At 38.3% G+C, this 21,130-nt stretch overlaps 2 protein-coding genes across 6 annotated transcripts in view; both read left to right on the plus strand.

Annotated features, from left to right (window-relative positions):
- LOC126753522 (dual specificity calcium/calmodulin-dependent 3',5'-cyclic nucleotide phosphodiesterase 1) overlaps window positions 1-21,130 on the plus strand; it is a 182,277-nt gene that overhangs the window by 149,606 nt on the left and 11,541 nt on the right. The window lies entirely within an intron of this gene.
- Window positions 383-2,333, plus strand: LOC126753524 (polycomb protein esc). Its single transcript, XM_050465039.1, has 4 exons — window positions 383-575; window positions 642-763; window positions 830-1,001; window positions 1,065-2,333. The coding sequence occupies exons 1-4, from the start codon at window positions 501-503 to the stop codon at window positions 1,980-1,982; spliced, it is 1,287 nt and encodes a 428-aa protein (XP_050320996.1). The 5' UTR covers window positions 383-500; the 3' UTR covers window positions 1,983-2,333.

The following is a 21,130-nucleotide window of genomic DNA, read 5'->3' on the forward strand; positions in this document are numbered from 1 at the left end:
AACCGACTCTAATTAAAATACTTTTTATATCAGAAAATAAAAAAAACCAGATGTTGGCACAGGGTGATATTGATTTTTTGTTTTTTGCAAAGAGGCAGACTAATTATTATTTTCATAGGAATCTACCGGTTTGCTTCTAACCTACTGCTGTACTGAAAACAAGTTCCACCTTTTAACAATTTCTGTTGTCATTAAGTTTTTTTTTACTGCATACGCAATAATAAGTAAAACCATATTTAATATAAATAACCATATGATAGCCACGCTACATTTTATATTAATTTTTTCGCTGAGCGTGCAACCCTGCACAGTTAGTGGGCTGTGAACATAGCCAGACTCGCTCAGCTGACGTCGATATTTGACAGCCAAAAAGTTGCCGCCAAAATACAAACAAGTGAGCACCGGTCAACAATTAGAAAACGTGTTTAATTCTTTAAATTAACGTATTTAAATGGTTGTTCTATAAACATAGCCTTAATTTGTTATTTGTTACATGTAAAATGTCTAAAGTTAAAAGTGACAAAGTGACGTCGAAAGATAGTGTACATGGTGAAAACAGTGAAGATTCGTGCGGTGTAAGTTAGTTCCAATAATAGTGCGGAATATTTAATATATGTTTTGTTAAAATTGCATTTTCAAAGGATGACACAGCCAGCGTCAGCACTAATAATACCTCTCGCAGCAAATCACCAACCACACGGCGATCCCGTGGTCATAGGCGTAGCAACAAATCAAAAGCACGTAAACCTGCATATAAATATGAGTAAGCTGCTTTGCATCAAACATACACACTATTGTGTTTGCATCACGTAATTTTAATTTGTTGTAGTTATCATGTGAAGGAAAATCATGGACAGGCGATTTTCGGTATTAGTTTCAATCAGTGGTTGGGGAACGATCAGCCGCTTATATTCGCCACAGCAGGTAGCAACCGCTGCACCATTTATGAGTGTCCACGGCAAGGTGGTATAAAATTGCTCATGTGTTACGCCGACCCGGATGTAAGTTAATGCATTTATCATTCCCATACTAGCTAAAAAGTAATCAATCTCCTTCAACTTCAGCCAGACGAGGTGTTCTACACATGTGCTTGGTCATACGACATTAAAACATCACTACCCTTGATTGCCACGGCTGGTTATCGTGGTGTGATTCGGGTTATTGATGTGCAAAAAAATGAAACTGTGGGCAACTACATCGGCCATGGGCAAGCCATTAACGAACTGAAATATCATCCGCGACAGCCGCATCTCTTATTATCTGGTAGTAAAGACCATGCGATACGCCTTTGGAATACACAATCGCACGTGTGTATTGCAATTTTTGGTGGTGTGGAAGGTCACCGGGATGAGGTGCTTTCTATCGATTTTGATTATCGTGGCGAACGTATTATGTCCAGTGGCATGGATCACTCTTTAAAACTGTGGTGTATAAATACAGAAGATTTTAAAGAGAAAATCGAATTTTCGCGTACTTTCAATCCAAACAAATCACAGAGGCCTTTTCCAACAATAATGCAGCATTTTCCCGATTTCTCCACACGAGATATACATCGAAACTATGTGGATTGTGTGCAATGGTTTGGCGATTTCGTTCTATCTAAATCATGCGAGAACTCCATAATTTGCTGGAAACCCGGACAGCTCCATCAAGGATTGTCACAACTCAAACCCAATGACCCGTCATGTACCATTATCGCCGAATTTGACTATGATGAATGTGAAATATGGTTTGTTCGGTTTGGATTCAATCCGTGTCACAAGATAATTGCATTGGGAAATCAGCATGGTAAAGTGTACGTATGGGAACTCGATCCCAGTGACCCTGGGCACACAAACACGAGTACATTAAATAATTTAAAATGCAATTCTCCTGTGAGGCAAGTAGCTTTCTCACGTGATTCCAGTGTCCTCGTCTATGTATGTGATGATGGTACAGTCTGGCGATGGAACAAGACCAATATTGTGCAAAAAACGCCTTAAATATCTCACAAAGACAGAGAGTGATCATTTTTATACTTTTCTAATTATTTAGTCGCAGTAGGAGAAATTTAGTATGCAAACTAACCAAATCGAAAATGCCAAGTAAAATATACCAAACTGAGAAACGGAGAAATATGTTGAAACTGTTTGTTTTTGGTAGTTTAACATTATATAAGTCTATTATAACTAGATATAAAATATGTAATAGCTAAGGAGTAAATTGCTGAGCGTTAACGCTCAAGAACGCCTAAAAATTGGTTAAAACGTATTATTTAACTGTTAATGTCTTTTATATGTATGTATGTACTTATTAATCTCACTAGTTTTTAATAAAAATGCGATTCGTTATTACATTTAACTTTCATTCATCTCAAGTGAAATTTGAAGTGAACATCATAAAAAATGGAATTATGCCAATGTTTTTCACTTACATTCGTGATTTTCACTTAAGTTTATGTCAGTTTTTCAGTAATTCATACAGCATGATCTTAACTGCTATTGGCGTCGCATATTTACTTTAGTGTGAGTGTGGAATAAACGAAGATTAAGGCTAAGGTATAGGGAACGTCACAAAGCATAACTGAAAAGCTTTTAGTGAAAACGCGACAATTTAATTTTTAGCACTTTAATGCATCAAATGATACAGTTAAGCTTTACTGATTCGAAAACAATGTTCCAATTAGCGGCTTTAAGAAGCAGGCGTCATGCCGCACTTACGTCTATACAAAAAATATCTCCCCATTACTTTAAGTGTGCAATTTACGAGCGATTGTCCTTTTACATTTTGTCGCAGTTATCCCAATTTCATTATCCTTGACACGTAAAGTCAATAAACAAAATTTTTATATCATTACTTGACTTTTGGCTTTTAATATTGTATTTTTCTCCGTTCTTCATCGCCAATTTCCGACTTGTGTTACTTTTTCGTTGGAAAGCGCCGTTGCACACGCAAAGCGGCTATTGGGCGAGTAAAGCTCTTGCTGCTGACCATTTATATATTTACATATGTATGTACATATATACATCTATGGGTTAAGTCGCCTGCCGAGCTGTTCAGTAGTGTGTAGTCTCTTCATGGGCATATTTATTCGCTTAACTTCTTTGCAAATATCAACAAATGCATTCAAGAATGTGCACCATGCAGGTGCGATACCGTCCTGCAGTGAACATGTGAGAACAAGTCTCTTAAATAGCTTGCTCCTGAAAGTTCGTTTAACAAATAATCACAATTATGAAATAGTAATCTTTGCCATAAACAATTACCAAATAGTAACTTAAACTGTGTAAGAGCAAAAATAAATAAAAAGTAGTTTTTAATAAATAATTAATTATTGATCCGAATTTATTTACAATAAACTCTTTGAGAAACCATTTCAGCTGGTTCTGTTGTGTGTCAATACAACTTTGACACTTGACAATGTATGTATGTTATTATTTAATTTTGCCTAGCACTTCAATGGCAATACAGTTATTTTCGAATGTACATACTTAAAGCTGCAGGGGTATTCCTCTGGCATTTAACCCTATCATGGGTATGTAAATAAGGAAAATGTATATATACATAAGAATGTGTGTGTGTGTATTTTTAGTGGCTGCTCTTCAGCCTCTCGTAGTCAATGGTCCAGTGACGCGTCAAGTGTTATTGTCTTTAAGAGTAAACAACGAACACAAAGACAACAACAACAACAACCACAAGGACAGCATTCATCCTGGCCTACAGTTCGAGCACAACAACAACGACAACGTCCTTGCTCGGAGTACTATTACAACAACCTCACCAATCAATATGAAATAAAACACGGCAACAATAACAAAAGCATTGACTATAGGTCAATAGAACTCGAAATGTAAATTGGAATTTTGCGCAAATATTTGCTTTAAATAGAATGTGGCAAATTGTTTGTTCGTGTAATTCGTGCAATTGTGTTGATTTGTACACCACCAAAGTAGACGGCAACGAAAATATTTTCATTGGCAGCAAAGAAGTGTATAAACACTGGCAGTAAATGTGCCATTATTGTGCTTTTGTTGTTGTTTACACCAAGCGAAAACGTAAACGGTTAAATCCAGCGATGTGGCACTCGAATTATTGGCAATATTTACTTTTTTATTTTTTTTTTCATAATGAGAAAAAAAAACACTTGTTGGTATTTTCAATACAGGCGCGTGAAAAATATATCATTAATTTAATCATTATTTTTTTTTGTATACAGCCAATTTGCGCAATACTTGTATGTGAGTGTGTGCATTTCCAGTTAATATAAAATGAGCGCATTTCAATGCCTACTTGAAGGTGTGTCAGTGCGAGCTCAATTCCAGAAAACTCCGCATTTAACCACCAACACTCTTCTCACTTCGCATGCTTCTCACGCCTCCGCAACTGCACACTCAGGAAACGTAAGGCGTACGTGTTGCTCGCGGTGATTATGTTTTCCAGCGCGCAAGCCATACCAAAAGCCCAACTTTGCTTACTCCATCTACTCGGTTTTACATAAATCTGTGGGTCGTGCACTCGTCGCAAATCATGGCGCACTCCATCACTCACAGTTTATTGTCGTGGAAATTATCGGTTGTAGTGATTCTCAAAGTTCGCTTTTCATGGAAAATTCCCGCAGTAATTAGAAGTTCCGGATATTCATCTGAGCTTCAAAGACGCGCACCGGTTGCATGCCTGAGTATATGTATATACGAACATCCATACATACATACATACATATGTATGTATGTATCAGTATGTGCACATGAGTATCCCGAGTGAGCTCGCACATACATATGCATATAGATACATTCCTTTGCACACCTGTCTCACCTTCGTTTCCCATACCCACACACACACGATTTCACCGATTCAAACAAATACTCATGTTTAAGTTTTAAAGCAAGTCCCAAGAGGCCATCCACGGTTGATTACTAAGCCGAATATGAGCAGGGTGGAGTGCAAATCTAATCAAGTTTTAATGGAAATTTGACACCCGTCTACTTAATATTAATACCGGCAAAGAAGACCCTGCAGAATTTCATTACGCACACTTTGCAAGTCTTTTACGCATTGTTGTGCGAGAGCGGCTCCGTGTGTGGCTTCAAGCCATAAATTTAAACGAATTTGGCAAATTAAATGAATTGTAATTTTGCGAAAAAGCAAATAATTTGCAAAGAAAGCACACGAGTCTTTGTGTTGAAGAAGAAAAAGAAAAAAATTGGCGAAAAGTGCTCAGTACCCACAGATAAACATAAAAAGTAATGTTCGCAATTAAACTTAAATTTTATTAAAGCGCGTAATTCTGAGTGCTCCGTTACCCCCAGTCCCACACATATTGATTTCCGTTACTTAATACCGTTATGATGCGGTTTGTTTTGATGCTCAGCATTAATTTTCTGCTCAAAGTGCTCACAATTGCAATTCTACTCAAAAAATTTAAAAGCAGCTCAAAACAAAATCTCACAGGTGCTATAGAGCTTTATAGCTATCAGTAACGGGTTATGCGTAGTGTTAGCTTCGGATGTGTAATTTGCAGAGCATTTTTAATTTGCGCTTTTTAGTGAAAATCACGCACCGACAAAAGAATTTCCACGCCAGCACAGCCATTTAATACAAGTAATTGCATTCATCTCTCACATACACGCGCACACTCACGCATGCACGGCTTTTTTATTTATTAATGCACTCAAACGAATTGAGAGCGAAAATGTTGGTATGAAAATTCAATTTACTCGCTGCAAATCCGATTTAATTCAATTCCAACAATTGTTCGCCTGTTTTATTGCTGTTTCGCTCTAACGGCTCGCTGACCTTCGGTGGCGCAAAGGAGATCGGCCTGTGCACACACACACGCCTCTACCGTTTTACCGTTGTGTGCATTGTTATTTTCCAATGTGGGAGGATCCTGGCAAATTCGCAATCTACGCATTACGCAAATCTGTCTATGAAAGCAGCATAATTTTAGGCGCAGATGTGGGCTGCAGCAGGCTTTGCTTTGTGTTTGCCAGCTTATTGTGAATATTATTATATTTATATGTATGCATACATATGTATATACAAAGTATTGCGACTGGACAAACCGACCTTTGTAAACCTTAACAAAAGCAACAACAAATTATAAATGAATATTCAGCGGAAACCAACGCTTGTATACTTAAATAAATGTAAATAATTCAGTATTGTACGTGCAAGTGATATGAAAACTGGTTAAAGAGAGGAAGTATTATAAGCTTAAAAATTTTAAAGTTATTCTGTTTAAGTTATTTTTAATAAATAAATAAAACTGCAAAAATCATAAAATTTGGAAATTTTTTCAAAGTGTTTTTTCTAAACTGGATACTTCAAGCAAAATATTAAAAAAAAAAACTTTAAAAAATAGTTGAAGGTTAGATGCTTGCTTATGTACTTTCTTCAACAGCAATAAACAACAAATCTGCTATTTACTTTCATGCAATAAAGAAATGTTATGAGGGTCGACACCTCAAAAAAATATATATTTTTTTATTTTAATCAGCGCCTATCAAATTCATCACGTTTATTTAATTAACTGGCGACAACAAAAAATGAAAACTTTGATCAGTAATGCCTGCGGGCATTTTTTAGGCTTGCCTTTCTTACTACAATCAGCAGCACGCCCAGCCCAATGTGCCTTATTTATGGCGTTCCATACATTTTATCTACACTCACATGAAATTTACGAAGGCTACCAAATTATACTCTAGATTTTAGATGATGAGTTCTTTGGTTTAAAACTAACTGCGATTGTCAGCGATTCAGAACTCGTCTGGTCGCTGAAATCAAAAATTCGATGTCACATTTTTACTAGTGTAGAAGCCGTTAAAAATGATTAAAAAGAAATAACTTCATAGTACGTTGAAACTCATTCCATCAGTGTAAAACTTTTCTGGCTTCGGCGAAAAATTGCAACAAGTAATTTTCACAAGCTTCTCTTGAAGTCAATTTTACTCCATTAAGGAAGTTCTGCGTTGACCGAGCAAATGGTAGCCCGATGGTGCAAGGTCAGGTGAATACAACAAAACTTACCACCCAAGCTCTCCTAGTTTTTGCAAAGTCATCAAAGATGTTGTGGTCTAGCGTTGTCCTGATGGAAGACGAAGCCCTTTCTGTTGATCAGTTCTGGCCGTTTCTTTTCGATTGCTTGCTTCAATCTCTTCAGTTGTTGACAGTAAAATATAGAATCAATCGTTCGACCAGGCTGGAGCAGTTCATTGTGGATGATTCCTTTCCAATGCCACCAAACACTCAGCATAACCTTTCGAAACGTCAATCTTGGCTTTGCTACCATTTGTTGAGCTTAACCACACACACCAAATTTTTTCGCACATTACATTCGCTTCCGAAATGATTCGATTTCATTTCGTTCCAGCAAGGAATCGCAGATGTTGATTCGGTCCATTAATTTTTTCACAGACAATTCATGTGGCAGTTAGACTTTTTTAAATGGATCAAAACGGTTTGATGATGAAAGTTAAGTTCCTTAGCGATGTCATGGCTGCTTATGTGACGGTTCTGGTCAATATTTTCCATAATTTCATCGACTTTTTCAACGATGGGTCGACCAGAGCGAGGGGCATCTTTCACATCGAAATTTCCAGAGCGGAAACGAGCGAACCAAGGAAGGAGAACAATTAATGAGATAACGGGAAATTGACGATTATTTTTAACAGCTTTTCCTAGAAAACTAGTTTTCGCACGTTAGCTCCCTTTTCGTAGACCAGGTCACATATAGCGAATTTCTCTCTTATTTTCATTAATTTTTGAACAGCTGTAACTTTTTTTTCAACTTCCCCGAATTTTATTTCTTTTTTGGTTAAATGAAGCTTAAAATCTCACCTTTCCAACACTATATGGTTGACACAATGTGATTGGTAGCACTGGAGATATACGACTGCAACAACATCTATTAACAAAATCGGAAAGACTTTTTCGACTACCTTATATGTGAACTGTCACTTAATCAAGTCATTATTTAGCAATTTCTGCTTTACAAATATTTATATAAAGATCTCTAAATGACAATTTTCTACAATTTATTGAGCAATTATGATATACACAAGACTTCCAATGGAAGAAAACTATGTATTGACGCACCCTTGTACCCAACGTTCTCACGTCACCAATGTAATTTCAGCCAAAAATGAGCAGCATTTTTTATTTATTTGGTAGTGATAAGAAAAAAGCATTAGAAGGAAATCCATGATAAATATCCAAAGTAGACAAATGTCGGTTAATTTTCACAATAAGCCGAGGAGATACTGATATGGACGGCAATGATATGAAGTTAACAATTATTTTAAGAAGCGCCGTTATGAAAGCTGCCACGCCGATAACAGTAATTTTTGAGCCCAATATCACATTTGCTAGATAGCGCCAAAGCACGTCGAAGACTTTCAAAATAGCAAATGTGCATAGAAATGTACCGTTACGCTTGCAGGGCGCTTACTTCAGCGCGGCAAGCGATAGCAAATATCATAAATAATTGTGCGGGAGGTGTGTTTGCAACTATTTGTTTACCCAATTGAAATTAAATCGTTGAATTTGCTCAAACTATTTATGTGATTTCGAAATTAACGCTTAAAAGCAATAAAATCAATTGCAATTTGTGCAGCAAATGGCAGCGAAGGAGCGGCACGGCGCGACGTGTGCAGCGTCAGTAATTATGTTTATGAAAGTGCAAATATTGTGATACGTTCATATCGATATTGTGAATTAATTAGAATTTATTCGAAATTACAAATCCATTCCATGCATTATTATTCCATGTACATATATATCTATATGTGTGTGCGTGTGTGAGTGCTGCTGCAGCTGATATTTACCGAATTTGTGCAAAAAGCACGGAACGGATTTTGAAGTGATAATGAACTTAAAATATAATGAACCAGCTATATCCACAAATACATACATACATACATGCATACGATTTGCTATGCCGACCAATTATTTACATACGAGCAATTATTGCAGTTTCTGTTGAGGCTAACGGTCAACAGTGTTGCTGTTAATGCATTTGTCAGCCGTAATTACAAAATTGTTGCGCTTTGGCTGCTCGAATGGCTTGCGGATGCATATTGTATGCATGCATGTGCTATGAATGTGTGTATGTATGTATGCATATAGAGGCTGCGTTTGCATTAATACCAAAGCGAGCTTACTGATTCGATAGGATATATATTAAATATCAGGAGATTGGAAGGCATAACGGCCAAGTGCACCAACAGCGGATAAAAGTTTAATTAAGTTGCTTTCCGCCCGCACGCCCCGTGCAGACTCGTTTAATTAACATCTCTTTAACTTAAGTAAGCACATTCACACAAATATTACGGGTTGAAAGCGATAAAAGTAATTTTTAATGAGGGCGTGTTGTAGCGTTAATGATCGAAAGTTATTTAAATAAAATAGTTAACATTAAAATACAATATGAAATGGGAAGTTAGCGAGGTGTGCTATAATATTATGCTTTTTTTAATGAAAACGAGTGTTGAATGCTGTTATATCCTTGAAAAGTAATAAATCTCTTTTCTTTAATTGCACCAAAAAAAGTCTTTTAAGGCGACGCTTAGTTTGCAAAAAGTCTGAAAAAATTAACAAAAAGAGTTTACTCGATTCATTAAAGATGTTGAGAGGCTCTCTGATGGTAGCAAGCACAGTTTTAATAGTTCCTTGATGTTAACAGCTGATAAAGAGTCTTTTAAGGTAATTACTCTATTATCCCTCAACCCTCATTGAATCTCTACTCAAATACTTCCTCTTTGGATAACATAGCCTCCTCTACTCAGGTACTTCCACTTTTGATAATGTTTGTACCCTCCTTTAGCACTATTGCTTTATTATCAGTCATCATTTTTTACCGGACAAAAAGCCAGACAAACTTTTGTGAAATCAAAAAGCTGAAAAAACTTTACCGATTCTACTCACGCGCAAATAAAACTATTTCAAGTTTAAGCATGCCGTCCCCCTCCACTGCACTTCCTTTGTGCCCACTCACTTCTTCTTCTTTTTTCACTCAATTCTTTCGTGTGCCGGTCTTTTGACCCACTTTAACCTATAATAATGTTCGATCAATGTTTATGCTTTTTAATGGCTTCAATTAGGTCAAATTTCGCTCTAATATATATTGAGTAAACGGTAGCGGCACATTTAATCGACCCACAAAAGGACCGCTTTATGAAGCCTTTAAATATTTGCTCAAATATGGCGTATTGAACTTTGTTCACATTTTTGCCCAATTCTCTTTGTTATTGCTTCCGTTTCACTTTGCCATTGACTTCGCCATAATCAATCAAAAGTTGAAGGCACAAATTGGGGAAGCACGCAGCAGCTTCATTAATTCTCCGGTGAAAAGTACGAAAAGAAATAAAAATTTCCTTTGGACAATTTCCAATGTGAATACAAACATGTGATGAATGAAAGGAGCAAATATCAGAAATTTTAGTCCTTTGAAGTGTAAATACACGCATTCTGGTGGAGCCGTGGGAAAACGCGCTTTAGTTAATACTTGAAGTGCTTGAAGGTACATACCTAAGGGATTCGGAAATTCGTTTAAATTTTTTATATTTACATATATATAGTCATGTATGATGAAATAATGACGAAAGTTATAGCCGACTTAATTTTGTTGTTGAGAAATTGCTCATATTTGGCATGGGTTATTATAATAATATTCAACTTCTTGATTTTGGGTAGTCGAAAAAGTCTTTTCGTATTTCTAATCAAACTTCAACTTATTTTTTTTATTTATAATAATAAATAAACAAATATGTACGATTTTTGTCGATCACTTTTTCTTCTTCTTACGAGCATTTGGATTAATTATTATGAGACTCGCTATGATGAGACATTTAAAGCTTTAGCCCAATTTGGTACCAAAGTTCATAAATAAAAAATAAATTAAATTCGGATTCATATTCATCGTGAAAGTTAGTGCAAAACTTAATTTCGCGCATTTATTGTTAACCACATCCGCTTAAGCCCGTTAGCTTAAGCAATGCTGGTTCATAAACGCAATTAAGAACTTGGCTAATAGCAAAACTTCTTGTCGACAGCCTCAGCCTCACATGCGAGTGATATAATTCAACAAATATTTGGTTGCAACTAAAAACTTCGCAGAATTCCAAGTATTAAGTCGAAAGTAAATATAGACCGAAGTAGTTGGCATTTAAATGCGTGTTTACTCGTGGAAATGGCGGCATTTCGTGTGGCAACATCGTGTGCGAGCAGCCAATCTGCAAATGCTTATTAACAAAACTTTTGCAAAACGCAAGCAGAAAATGCAAAAAACTTTCCGCGCTTAGTTAGTTGACTGTTGCATGCCACATGCGAACATTGAAAGGTATTATGCAGTGGTTATTTTGTTCAAAAAACAAAAAACACACTTTTCGTATGTTACTTTACTGGACGGAACAGACGGAAGGAGACTGAAGTTTGCATAGCAATTAGTTGCTTATATGCAACTTAGTAACTGATGTTGCACAAGTGAGTCCAAATTGTTTCGACGCAACTTCAAAACACTCTTATTTGTTCTTAAAGAAAGCGTTCTTAAAACGTCCTTGGCGGAAGCGCTGATTAAACGTTCATTTCCGTTAGCAATATTTATTCAAATCAGCTATAACAGAAATCGTTTGAGGGACTTCTGTATGTGAGGCACTTCTGTATGTGATTATACACTCACATGTGTATATTCTGATATATAATACACACATATGTACAGACGTACCTGCAAGGCGTTAAACCTGTTGCTGGCACTCAGGTGTCAATTCCTGTTCGTTTTAATCGTGAAAGAGCATGCCACAAATCATTTTGCCCAAAATTGTATAATATTTAATGTGTGCCGAATTCATTTGTATAAATATTTTGGCGGAATTAACGGCTTTCTCTTTACAAAAGCACATTTCCAACAACAAGCAACAATCGAAGGTTAAGCTCAGCTACTTTTATTTAAACATGCGGAAAATAAGCAATTAACACCACAAAACCAAAGGTTTTATTATATTTAAGGTAAATGAGTCCGATAAATCGCTGAGTGGAAACTACGAAACAGTGCGCCAAGGCCGACAAAATCCAAAACATTGCAATGTGGCATATTCTTACGGGTTTTTGGAAAGCAAATGCACATAATACGGGTATATTGTATATACTGATCTTATATACATTTACTATTTATATAATAATAGCGTAGTCGAAAAAATCTTTCGTATTTCTAATCAAACTTCAACTTATTTTTTATATTTATAATGAAGTTTAATAAACCAAATATGTACCATTTTGGTCGACCACTTTTTGCCATTTTTCCGCTAAAGACATTATTCCAACAGTGTAAAACTTTTCTAGTTTCTCGGCGAAAAACTGCGTAAAGTAATTTTCACAGGCTTCCCTTTAAGCCAACTTTACTCTATTAAGGAAGGAAGTTCTGCATTGACCAAAACAAATGGTAGTCCGATGGTGCAAGGATCAGGGCTATATGGTGCATGCATCAAAACTTCTCAGTCAAGCTCTCCCAATTTTTGCCGAGGCATCAAAGATTTAGCGTTGTCCTGATGGAACACGAAGCCCTTTTTGTTGATCAGTTCAGGTCGATTTTTCGATTGCTTGCTTCAATCTCATCAGTTGTTGACAGTAAAATGTAGAATCAATCGTTCGACCAGGCTGGAGCAGCTCATTGTGGATGATTCCTTTCCAATCCCACAAAACACTCAGTATAACCTTTGGAGGCGTCAATCCTGTATTTGCGACCATTTGTTGAGCTTCACCATGCTTGGACCATGATCTTTTTGGCACATTATTGTCGTATTTGATCCACTTTTTGTCTCCTGTTACCATTCGCTTCAGAAATGGTTCGATTTCATTTCGTTTCAGCAAAGAATCGCAGATGTTATTTCGGTTCATTAAATTTTTCACAGACAATTCATGTGGTTTTCAAACATCAACTTCTTTTTGTAGCCAGCCTTTTTTAAATGGTTCAAAACCTCACCTTTCCAGCACTATATGGTATGACACAATGTGATTCTATTGACAAAATACGAAAAGACTTTTTCGACTACCCTATATATTGATGAATGTGCCTTAAATAAAGTAGTTTCCTTTTTAATTTTCGCCAACAGTGCCACTGTGCGTGCTTTTTCTTCTTTTTTCTTGAAGTGTTGACCCACAAATTGGCCGAGGCTACCTCGAGCACTCCTCATTGAAGCATTCCGTTGGCAGGACTTAAGCATGCTTTAGTAATTACCAACTTCAAGTTAAATTTCCTGTCTTTTTATGCGCGGCGCACGGCACAACTTCAGTGCCGCACAATGTTGCAGCACCGCTGGCAGAGGAAATGGCGTCGGAGCACGCAGTTGGCTATCAGAAGTGGGGTATTAGTGGCTCGACACAAATATTTTAGACACGCTTCAGAGGTGCCACTGCGGCGCTTGCACGCAGCGAAATCCCTCATATAAAATGCGCATATGTGTGAGGGTGTGTGTGTGAGGCAGTCACCTGGAATTGTGGCTGGCGTCTTCTTTGATGTTGCTTGCGCCGTGTCTGCAACGTTCGCGTGCACAAACGTGCTCCGTCGTTAATCCTGCTCCGCCGCTGTTCGTGCTACTTTCCAGTTTTTATTCTCCTTCTTTTACTACTACAACAACCTGTATAACGGAGCATTTACTATCAGGAAGTAAAATATTGGCATTTTGTGATTCGATGGCATTTTCATTGCGAAATTCCGTGTAGTATATGGTATATACTCGTAACTGCGGCGAAGCGCTGTGACGACTCAGCAAAAGCACGAAGAGTTATAAAGCCGACTCTTCCATGGCTGGCAGAGTATGTCATATTTATTACCGCTTTTCTCTAAACATTTCGCATATTCTTGTGTCATTTTTATCTACCCGGCTTGATTCGTGCCGCATGCACAGCACTCGCAGCTGACGGCAGTGGCGTGCTTTGGTGGGCAAAAGGGGTAAAGATTTGATAATTTCTCATTAAGAAATACGTTTCTTTTTTGCTCAGTCAATTTTAAGAAAATGTTTACTGGAACTCTACATAAAGTAAATAGGCCTGGTAGTGAACTAGGGCAAGACGAAATATCACCTGTCATCAAACAAACAGTCGTCGCACTCGCGACTAGGCTCCCACGTCATTGTTGACAGTCATACCTACTAAGTCGTAGATCATTTCGTCTATCTTGGAACCACTGTCCACTGGAACGACAATATCAGCCTCGAAATCCAACGCAGAATAACTCTTGCCCACAGGTAACTACTTCGGACTCAGTAGAAGTCAATTGATAAGTAAAGTCCTCTCTCGCCGAAAAAAAACCAAACTGTATAAGTCACGCTATATGGTGCAAAAACATGGACGATGTCAACATCTAATGACTCGATGATATGAGTTTTCGAGGGAAAGTTTCTGCGGAAGACTTATGGTTTTTTGCGCATTGGCCACGGCGAATACCACATTCGATGGAACGATAAGCTGCATAAGATATACGACGACCCTGACATAGTTCAGCGAACTAAGAGACTCCTGCCACGCTGGCTAGGTCATGTCGTCCGAATGGAAGACAACATTTCAGCTCTGAAAGTATTAGACGCAATACCCGCCGGCGTAAGCAGAAAGGAAGGTGGAGAAGGACCTCGCTTTGCTTGGAATCTCCAATTTTAAGGTCTCTTGTGTCCTTCCTTCTGTCACTCCGTCTCAAAGACTCACATAGCCCAAGTCCCTAATCGGAAATATGGATCCAAGATCCTTAAACCTCCGTCCGCAGAGATTAAATAACGAGATTTAGACCACTGCAAAAAACCCGCAAACCTTTCACAGGCACGCTTTATAGCCAGTCCCTGATCACTGATTGAATGCACTGCACTAACTAATCTCTTCTGTCTACTTTGGCGCTTCTATAAGGAATGTAGCCTTAGATACATTTGAACACCGTTTCTCTAGGACACTCAGCACCTCCACTTTGGCGTTTGAGCAGCTACATAATTGTTATCCTTTAAGTGTGCCACAAAAGCTCTAACGGCATTAAAGGCGAGTATCAAGTGAGTAATAAAACCGGCAAGGCAATCGCTAGCGTGTTTGCATTCGCAACAATTCGCAATGGAGGCGCAACAACAGCGCACACACACCCACACAAACCTTCCGCATACAATCCAGCATAGAAGTGTGCTCGGCGGAGAATGGCAGTGGGAGTGGTCGTGGTCGTGGCGCTGCTAAACGAAATGAAAGGCGCTAATAAAAATATCCACAAGTTAAACAAAATTAATTGTTGGGAACGACTTCCCCAGTCACACTGCCCCCCAACCCTCCGCATCCATATTTGTATTATTATTGCTTGTACTTTTTTCGTGCCATGTTTGTGTTGGTGTTGGTGTTGCCTAAGTCTACGTCACCGCTAAGCCCATTGAATTGGTCAACACTTGTTTCGCTGTTTGTGTTGCTATTATGTGCGTTTCTGTTGTTGTTGTTGTTGCCAATTGTGACCAAGACGCTTCAGTCCGCTCACGCCACGAATGTTGCCTTAGCTGCTGCGTGGCGGCGTTGCATGACTCTTCCAGCGGCACGGCAGCACTTAAGGGAGTTGCAAAAAATAAAATGAAGGAAATTGAAAAAACGGTGAATGGGGAAATGGAATTGCTTGTTGTGTTGCTCGTCGGCACTTTCTTGTACTTCGTATACTTTGCACTTTTAGTTTAAATTTAACGTGCAACCTAAGCGGAGCACAGCCGTATGGAAAAAAGTTCAACGCGACGCGCGTCGCAGCTTTGAGCAGCCGCAGCAACAGTACGATTACGGTTACATCTAGTGCAGCCTCCAAGTGGCGAACGAACAACGGAATAACACAGAGTGCAATGTTGTGCCAAAGCAAAGTGAAATAAAATAAATTACAAGTAAAAGTTTTGTATTCGGTGAAGTGCTTTGTTGCTACAAAACCATAAGTCTCGCCGAAAATACGCCAACACATAAGTCGCTGAGTCTGAGCGGTATTAACATAAGGATTAAGGTGTTCAGGTGTGATTTCAAGGACATTAATTTTCGTGCATGCAAAAAGTGCGAAAAACAGAACAACTGCTTTGCAGTCAAAAAAAAGTTGCTCAGCTTGCTCACATCGCGCCTCAAGGTGTGTGCTCCGGATAATATATGTAAGTCTTGGGGTCGCGCAACCGGACTCTCGCATGTGGCAAATAAGTGTGTGTATATGTGGAAACTTGGCCTTCGGTTAACGCGTTGAATTATTGCTCAGCAATTAATATCCGCAAATGAATAAAAACGCGCACGAAAGCAAAAAAAAAAAAGTTGGATATGTGTGAAATATAGACCGTGAAAAGCAATACCCGCCAACCAGATGCGCAAATTGAGCACACAACTTTAGCGCGAGTGATTAGTTATACATATTATACAAGAACTATTGCCTTGCGCGGCCTTTGGAACGACACCGCACGCGCCCACATCAATCTACTTCCAGTCTGCCACCGCAGCGCCCTGTGACATCTGCAACCGGCCACATCCACGTCGCTTGCGCTGCCGATCGTCCTTCAAGCGGTTACTAAATAATTACCTTAGACGTATCTAGTTGCCAACCAACGCTGACTTACCGACGCCCACGTCGTATTATCGTCGCACTAATATCCTACCAGCTGTTAACGGTATCGCCGTAGCTGCGAATTTGCGCCGCTGGCCCCCTTGGCGTGTGTGTGTTCGTGTGCGCGCGTGTGAATCGCACAGACGCCAACTTGCGCGACATCAATTGCCATGAGTCGTTTGCGGCGCGAAAATAGCCGACAGAGTGTCATTACTGTCGAGCTGATACAATTCATAATTCAGTACCGCGCCAAGGAGTTGCTGGAGAAACGCAAAAGGTGTGCATTAGTTAAGTTAATTGCTTTCGGTGTCGCTTTCGCAGCTCCACAGGCAAAGGCAAGGATTATCCTTAAGTTTTAATTGTATCTGCATGGTGTGTGCTCGCCAGTTTCGGTTGAATTTTGTGGCATGCACAGGCGACTTTGCATTTATTGAAGCCAAATAGGAGACAAGTGTACCGGGGCCTTATAAGACGTATAAGAAGCTCGTAGCATGTTCGATTTTGACATGTTTGAGAGGAAAGTGCCAAATTTTGAAATTGTTCATTGAAGTAATGGGTGAAATTTTGCGATAATTTAGCAAATATAATTTTTTTTTTCAAGTTCCACGCGAGGGTAAACGAAAGCGCTTTCTTTGGTTATAATTTTTAGGAAGCTATAACAGTCACTCTCAAAAACTGATGTTGACAATAGCTTATAGTTTCAGTACTTAGTGCTTTGCCATATCACAGTGAGGAATTGTATCGGCTTTTCGGTGATCAAGTCTCTTTTTGTGGGTTCAGCTGTGCGTATTTACTTTATTTTTCGCAAGAAGTCTTCATATTACATTATAATCCTTACAGCAATTGCAGGGTTAGGTCGGAAATATCAAAAAGATTTGAACACAGTTGAAAGTTGTAAAAAAAAAACAAAAAATTGTTTATATAAGACATAACTAAAAAGTAACTTGAAGTCACACAAACAAAACTAAATTAACTGAGTTATCTTGGGAGTTAAGTAAATGAAATCTAACATTATGTTACAAATTCCTGGAACTTTTGAGCGAATTTCCGAGGTGTCAATATGTCCCTAACACGTATAAATAAATTTGCTACTCTCAATGGTCCACTTTTCATACAATAAATAACTGTAAAAATATATAAGCACCAAAGCAATTTTCGCATAATTTCCGTAATCCTCGCAGTATTTCACATTTAAACAACAACAACAACCAGTAGCGCACTGCCTTCGGACCCTAAACCGTAGAAGGCGCTAAGAGTCGCGTTGTTGGAGCAATTTGTATTCATACCAACACATTATAACCCCATAAAGCTTCATAAACGAGCTTCATAACAAGTTGCAATTTAGCAACAACCAGCGACCAGCAACCGATGCCACCATCAACAATAACGAGTTCAACAAATTTGCGCAAATGGTTTTAGCTAAATTACATCGTAGTTATGCTCGCCGTTAAGGGCCTCAAACCGAGCCATTCACACATACGAGTGCCAAAGTTGGTAGTAACCAAAACAAAAAAAAACTGCCAACAAAGCATCTACAACAAAACTCCAGTGGAGAAGTTATTGCCGTGAGCGTTTGGGAAAAGCAAACTTTTTACAAGCGAAAACTAACATTTTGACTTTTGTGCCACCACCAACCAGAAAGCCCAAAAAATAATACAACCGAAATTGAAATGCGCAAAAACAGAGAAAAAGTTCCAAGCCAGTCTACGTAGACACCTCCCACGGTCAACTGTGCATGTCGCGTACTGCAGCCAAGTTGCCACTCGGACGAACTTTGGCAAATTTGTCTGAACTAGAGCCGTAATTTACTTGCTACAAATACAAAAAGTCCGAAATCTTGGAGTCGTGATGAAAAGTTTTACAGCCAGCCACACAAAAGTAACAAAAGTAAGTAAGCGCTGCAAAAGAAGCAGAGTAAACAACACAAAGTGGCAGCTTTATTAGAAGAAAAAAGTGTAACAACATTTCACACAAGCTTCAGATTTTGTGTGGAAAACACACCCGAAGGGCCGTTCGGCGCAGTTTTGTGGATTTTAGCTGCTGCAGCTGGCAAATTTTCGCAAGCTCCTGGAGAATAGAAACACGGAAAATTTTCGCTCGTGGGAAACAACTCATGTTGAATTGCCGGTTGCTGTTCGGGGCTAGCACCATTTGGCCTTTGCCGCATTTTCGGTTGTTTTGGTTCCTCGCTTTCCTCTGCTGTAGAAGAAATAAAATTGTCTTCTTAGCTTTTTTCTCTCAAAATTGTCATATTCAGGCACCTTGACCTTAAAAGGGGTATTCTTATTGTTCCAATTGGATACATGCTCCGGTGAAAGAAATCTATGTTTTTCATTTCTGCGTTCAGAAATCCAATTTAGAGTAATTACCCAACCTTCAACGAAGTCGTCTCTGGTAACTCCAACCCTTACCGATATAAAATTTATACACAGGCCTTTAAATATGGCCACAGAGTAAGCGATCGAGCCTTTTAGCTAGTGCTAGTGAATCGAAGAGTGTACCCGCCTTTAAAGCAATAAGTGACCAACAGTGCTGCTGCTGAAATGACTATCACAATTCAAATACTGTTTAACATAGGAACTCCAATGTGTTCTCCACTTTATAATGACATTCTTGTAGTGCTGTCTTTCAACAGCGAATCAAAGCTACTCTGTGAATATAACGTTCTTTGAATACTCAAAAGACGTTCCGTCACTCATTATCCATCGCTCGGGCTACTTGTCAGCATCAAAGGTTGTACACAGTAATGAAATTCCGTTTGCGAATCGGCGGCCACATCAGTTGTCAACGCTGCAGTTGAAAGCTGTCAACAAAATGCTCATCTCTACTGCCTGCTTTTAGGCGTTTGGCCATCATACTGCTCATTCTTGTTGCTGATTTTGTAGCTCTATTGTTACACATACATTGACAAAGGTTGACATTAATGAAATAGTTAATGTGCCCATTAAATCCGAAGTTAAGCGGGTGAGCGCAATAAGTGCCGAAAAATTCCCATTTTGCTTGTAAACACATTACTTCGGTTATGTTTTTGATTTAATTTGAGTTTATGTTTGGCCATAATAAGCCATTATATTTCATTACATAACGAGGTTGAGGAATTCGTTGGCGAAATATTATGTGCATAATGTCTTGGTAGTAAATCCAGTGCGTGTGTGTGTGTGAAAGAGCGGCAACCGAATTAGTTACGATGTGGCTGCCATTGTTCGGGTCGCGGGCTCAATTCTTGGTCTCAGTATTTGCAATTATAATATTTCTGGTAGCAAATAGTTTCTCTTAAAATTCTGTCATTCATATGAGTTGACTCAATAATATTCTGAAGAAGTTCGAGCGAGAATGGCTTAATTATCTTCCGAAGAAATTCGAGTGAACTATCAAGCATCTTTTATGCTGTGCGACATTCGCCACTATTCTAATAAACCAGTTTTATTATTATTTTTCTTAATTGCTTAAGTGCGACTTGTGGTGATGAATTTGAATTAGGAAGCTCTCTATTATCTGCCAAATATCTGTATTGCTTGTTTTAGTATATATGTATGTTTATATGGAATTGTTATATCTTGCATATATCGTATAGTAAATAAGTTGTGCTTTTATTATTTCTTATTTCGGTTTATGAAAATTTGTCAAATTCACGAAAAACTAAATTTTGAATACTCTCAAATAATTTCCGCAAAACTTCGATGCTGCAAATCAGTTGGCGAAATGAGACACACAATTTAGAACGACTTAAACTTTCGTGCAACGCGGAAACTTTTAACTTAACGGCATCGCACTATGCATGAAAAGCTGTTAAGTTTCAATTACACCGTTAAGCTGTGCAAATCTTTTGATGGAAAGTTTCGTGTGCATAAGTAAATCTAAGCGTAACCTGCAGAAGTTTTGTACGTGTGGCAAAAGGTTTTGGTTTCCTAATTCAAAAACGCAAAATTTAAAGTGAAGCCTTGTTACTCACGTTAAGCCTGCGTTTCGAAAATTTAACGCCGCAGTTAGATAAATAAATTAAAGTGAAAATTGTGTACTTTGAAGTTTTTTGTGTTGCAATGAAAGCCAAAACAGAGAAAATGTTTCCGAGCCGTTGCCACAACAGTCGGGTCCACGTTAATGGGTGCGGACAGGCCAAGGACGGTCGACTCGGCAGATTTCTGCCGCTACAACAACAACAAAAATACACAGTGAAATTTTTGAAAAAAGGTGCTTCATTGCTGCAGAGATTCCGGCCTGCTCCGTGTATAAAAAAGATATTTTCCGTACAATGATCTACGATCGAAAAAACATCACAAATCAAGATTATGGCGGCGGTTAAAAACTGTTGAATTTTTGCTCAAATTTTGGTCATTTTCAATCTGCCAAAATTCGTTTTTTGATCAGTTCAAATCCGATCGTAGGATTATGTATAGAACAGTCAGAAACAAATTTCAAGATTATCAGATTATTTGTCTTCAAATTATCACAGCAATAAATTTAAAGTTCCTCGGGTAAAAACAGCCTTTTTTCAACAATTTTTTCTCATATAAAAAATTAAATATTTATTAGAATTTTTTGTTGTTACAAACATACACTATTAACAAAGAAATTCTGAAATTTTTG

This window comes from Bactrocera neohumeralis, chromosome 3, assembly GCF_024586455.1.
Source record: "Bactrocera neohumeralis isolate Rockhampton chromosome 3, APGP_CSIRO_Bneo_wtdbg2-racon-allhic-juicebox.fasta_v2, whole genome shotgun sequence".
Classification (NCBI taxonomy): Eukaryota; Metazoa; Arthropoda; class Insecta; order Diptera; family Tephritidae; genus Bactrocera; species Bactrocera neohumeralis.

Bases quoted from the DNA above. Each gene is read 5' to 3' on its own strand.
- LOC126753524 (XM_050465039.1), top strand. From the start codon at position 501: ATGTCTAAAGTTAAAAGTGACAAAGTGACGTCGAAAGATAGTGTACAT. The intron at 576-641 runs GTAAGTTAGTTC...GCATTTTCAAAG, and splicing joins ACAGTGAAGATTCGTGCGGT to GATGACACAGCCAGCGTCAG. The intron at 764-829 runs GTAAGCTGCTTT...AATTTGTTGTAG, and splicing joins AAACCTGCATATAAATATGA to TTATCATGTGAAGGAAAATC.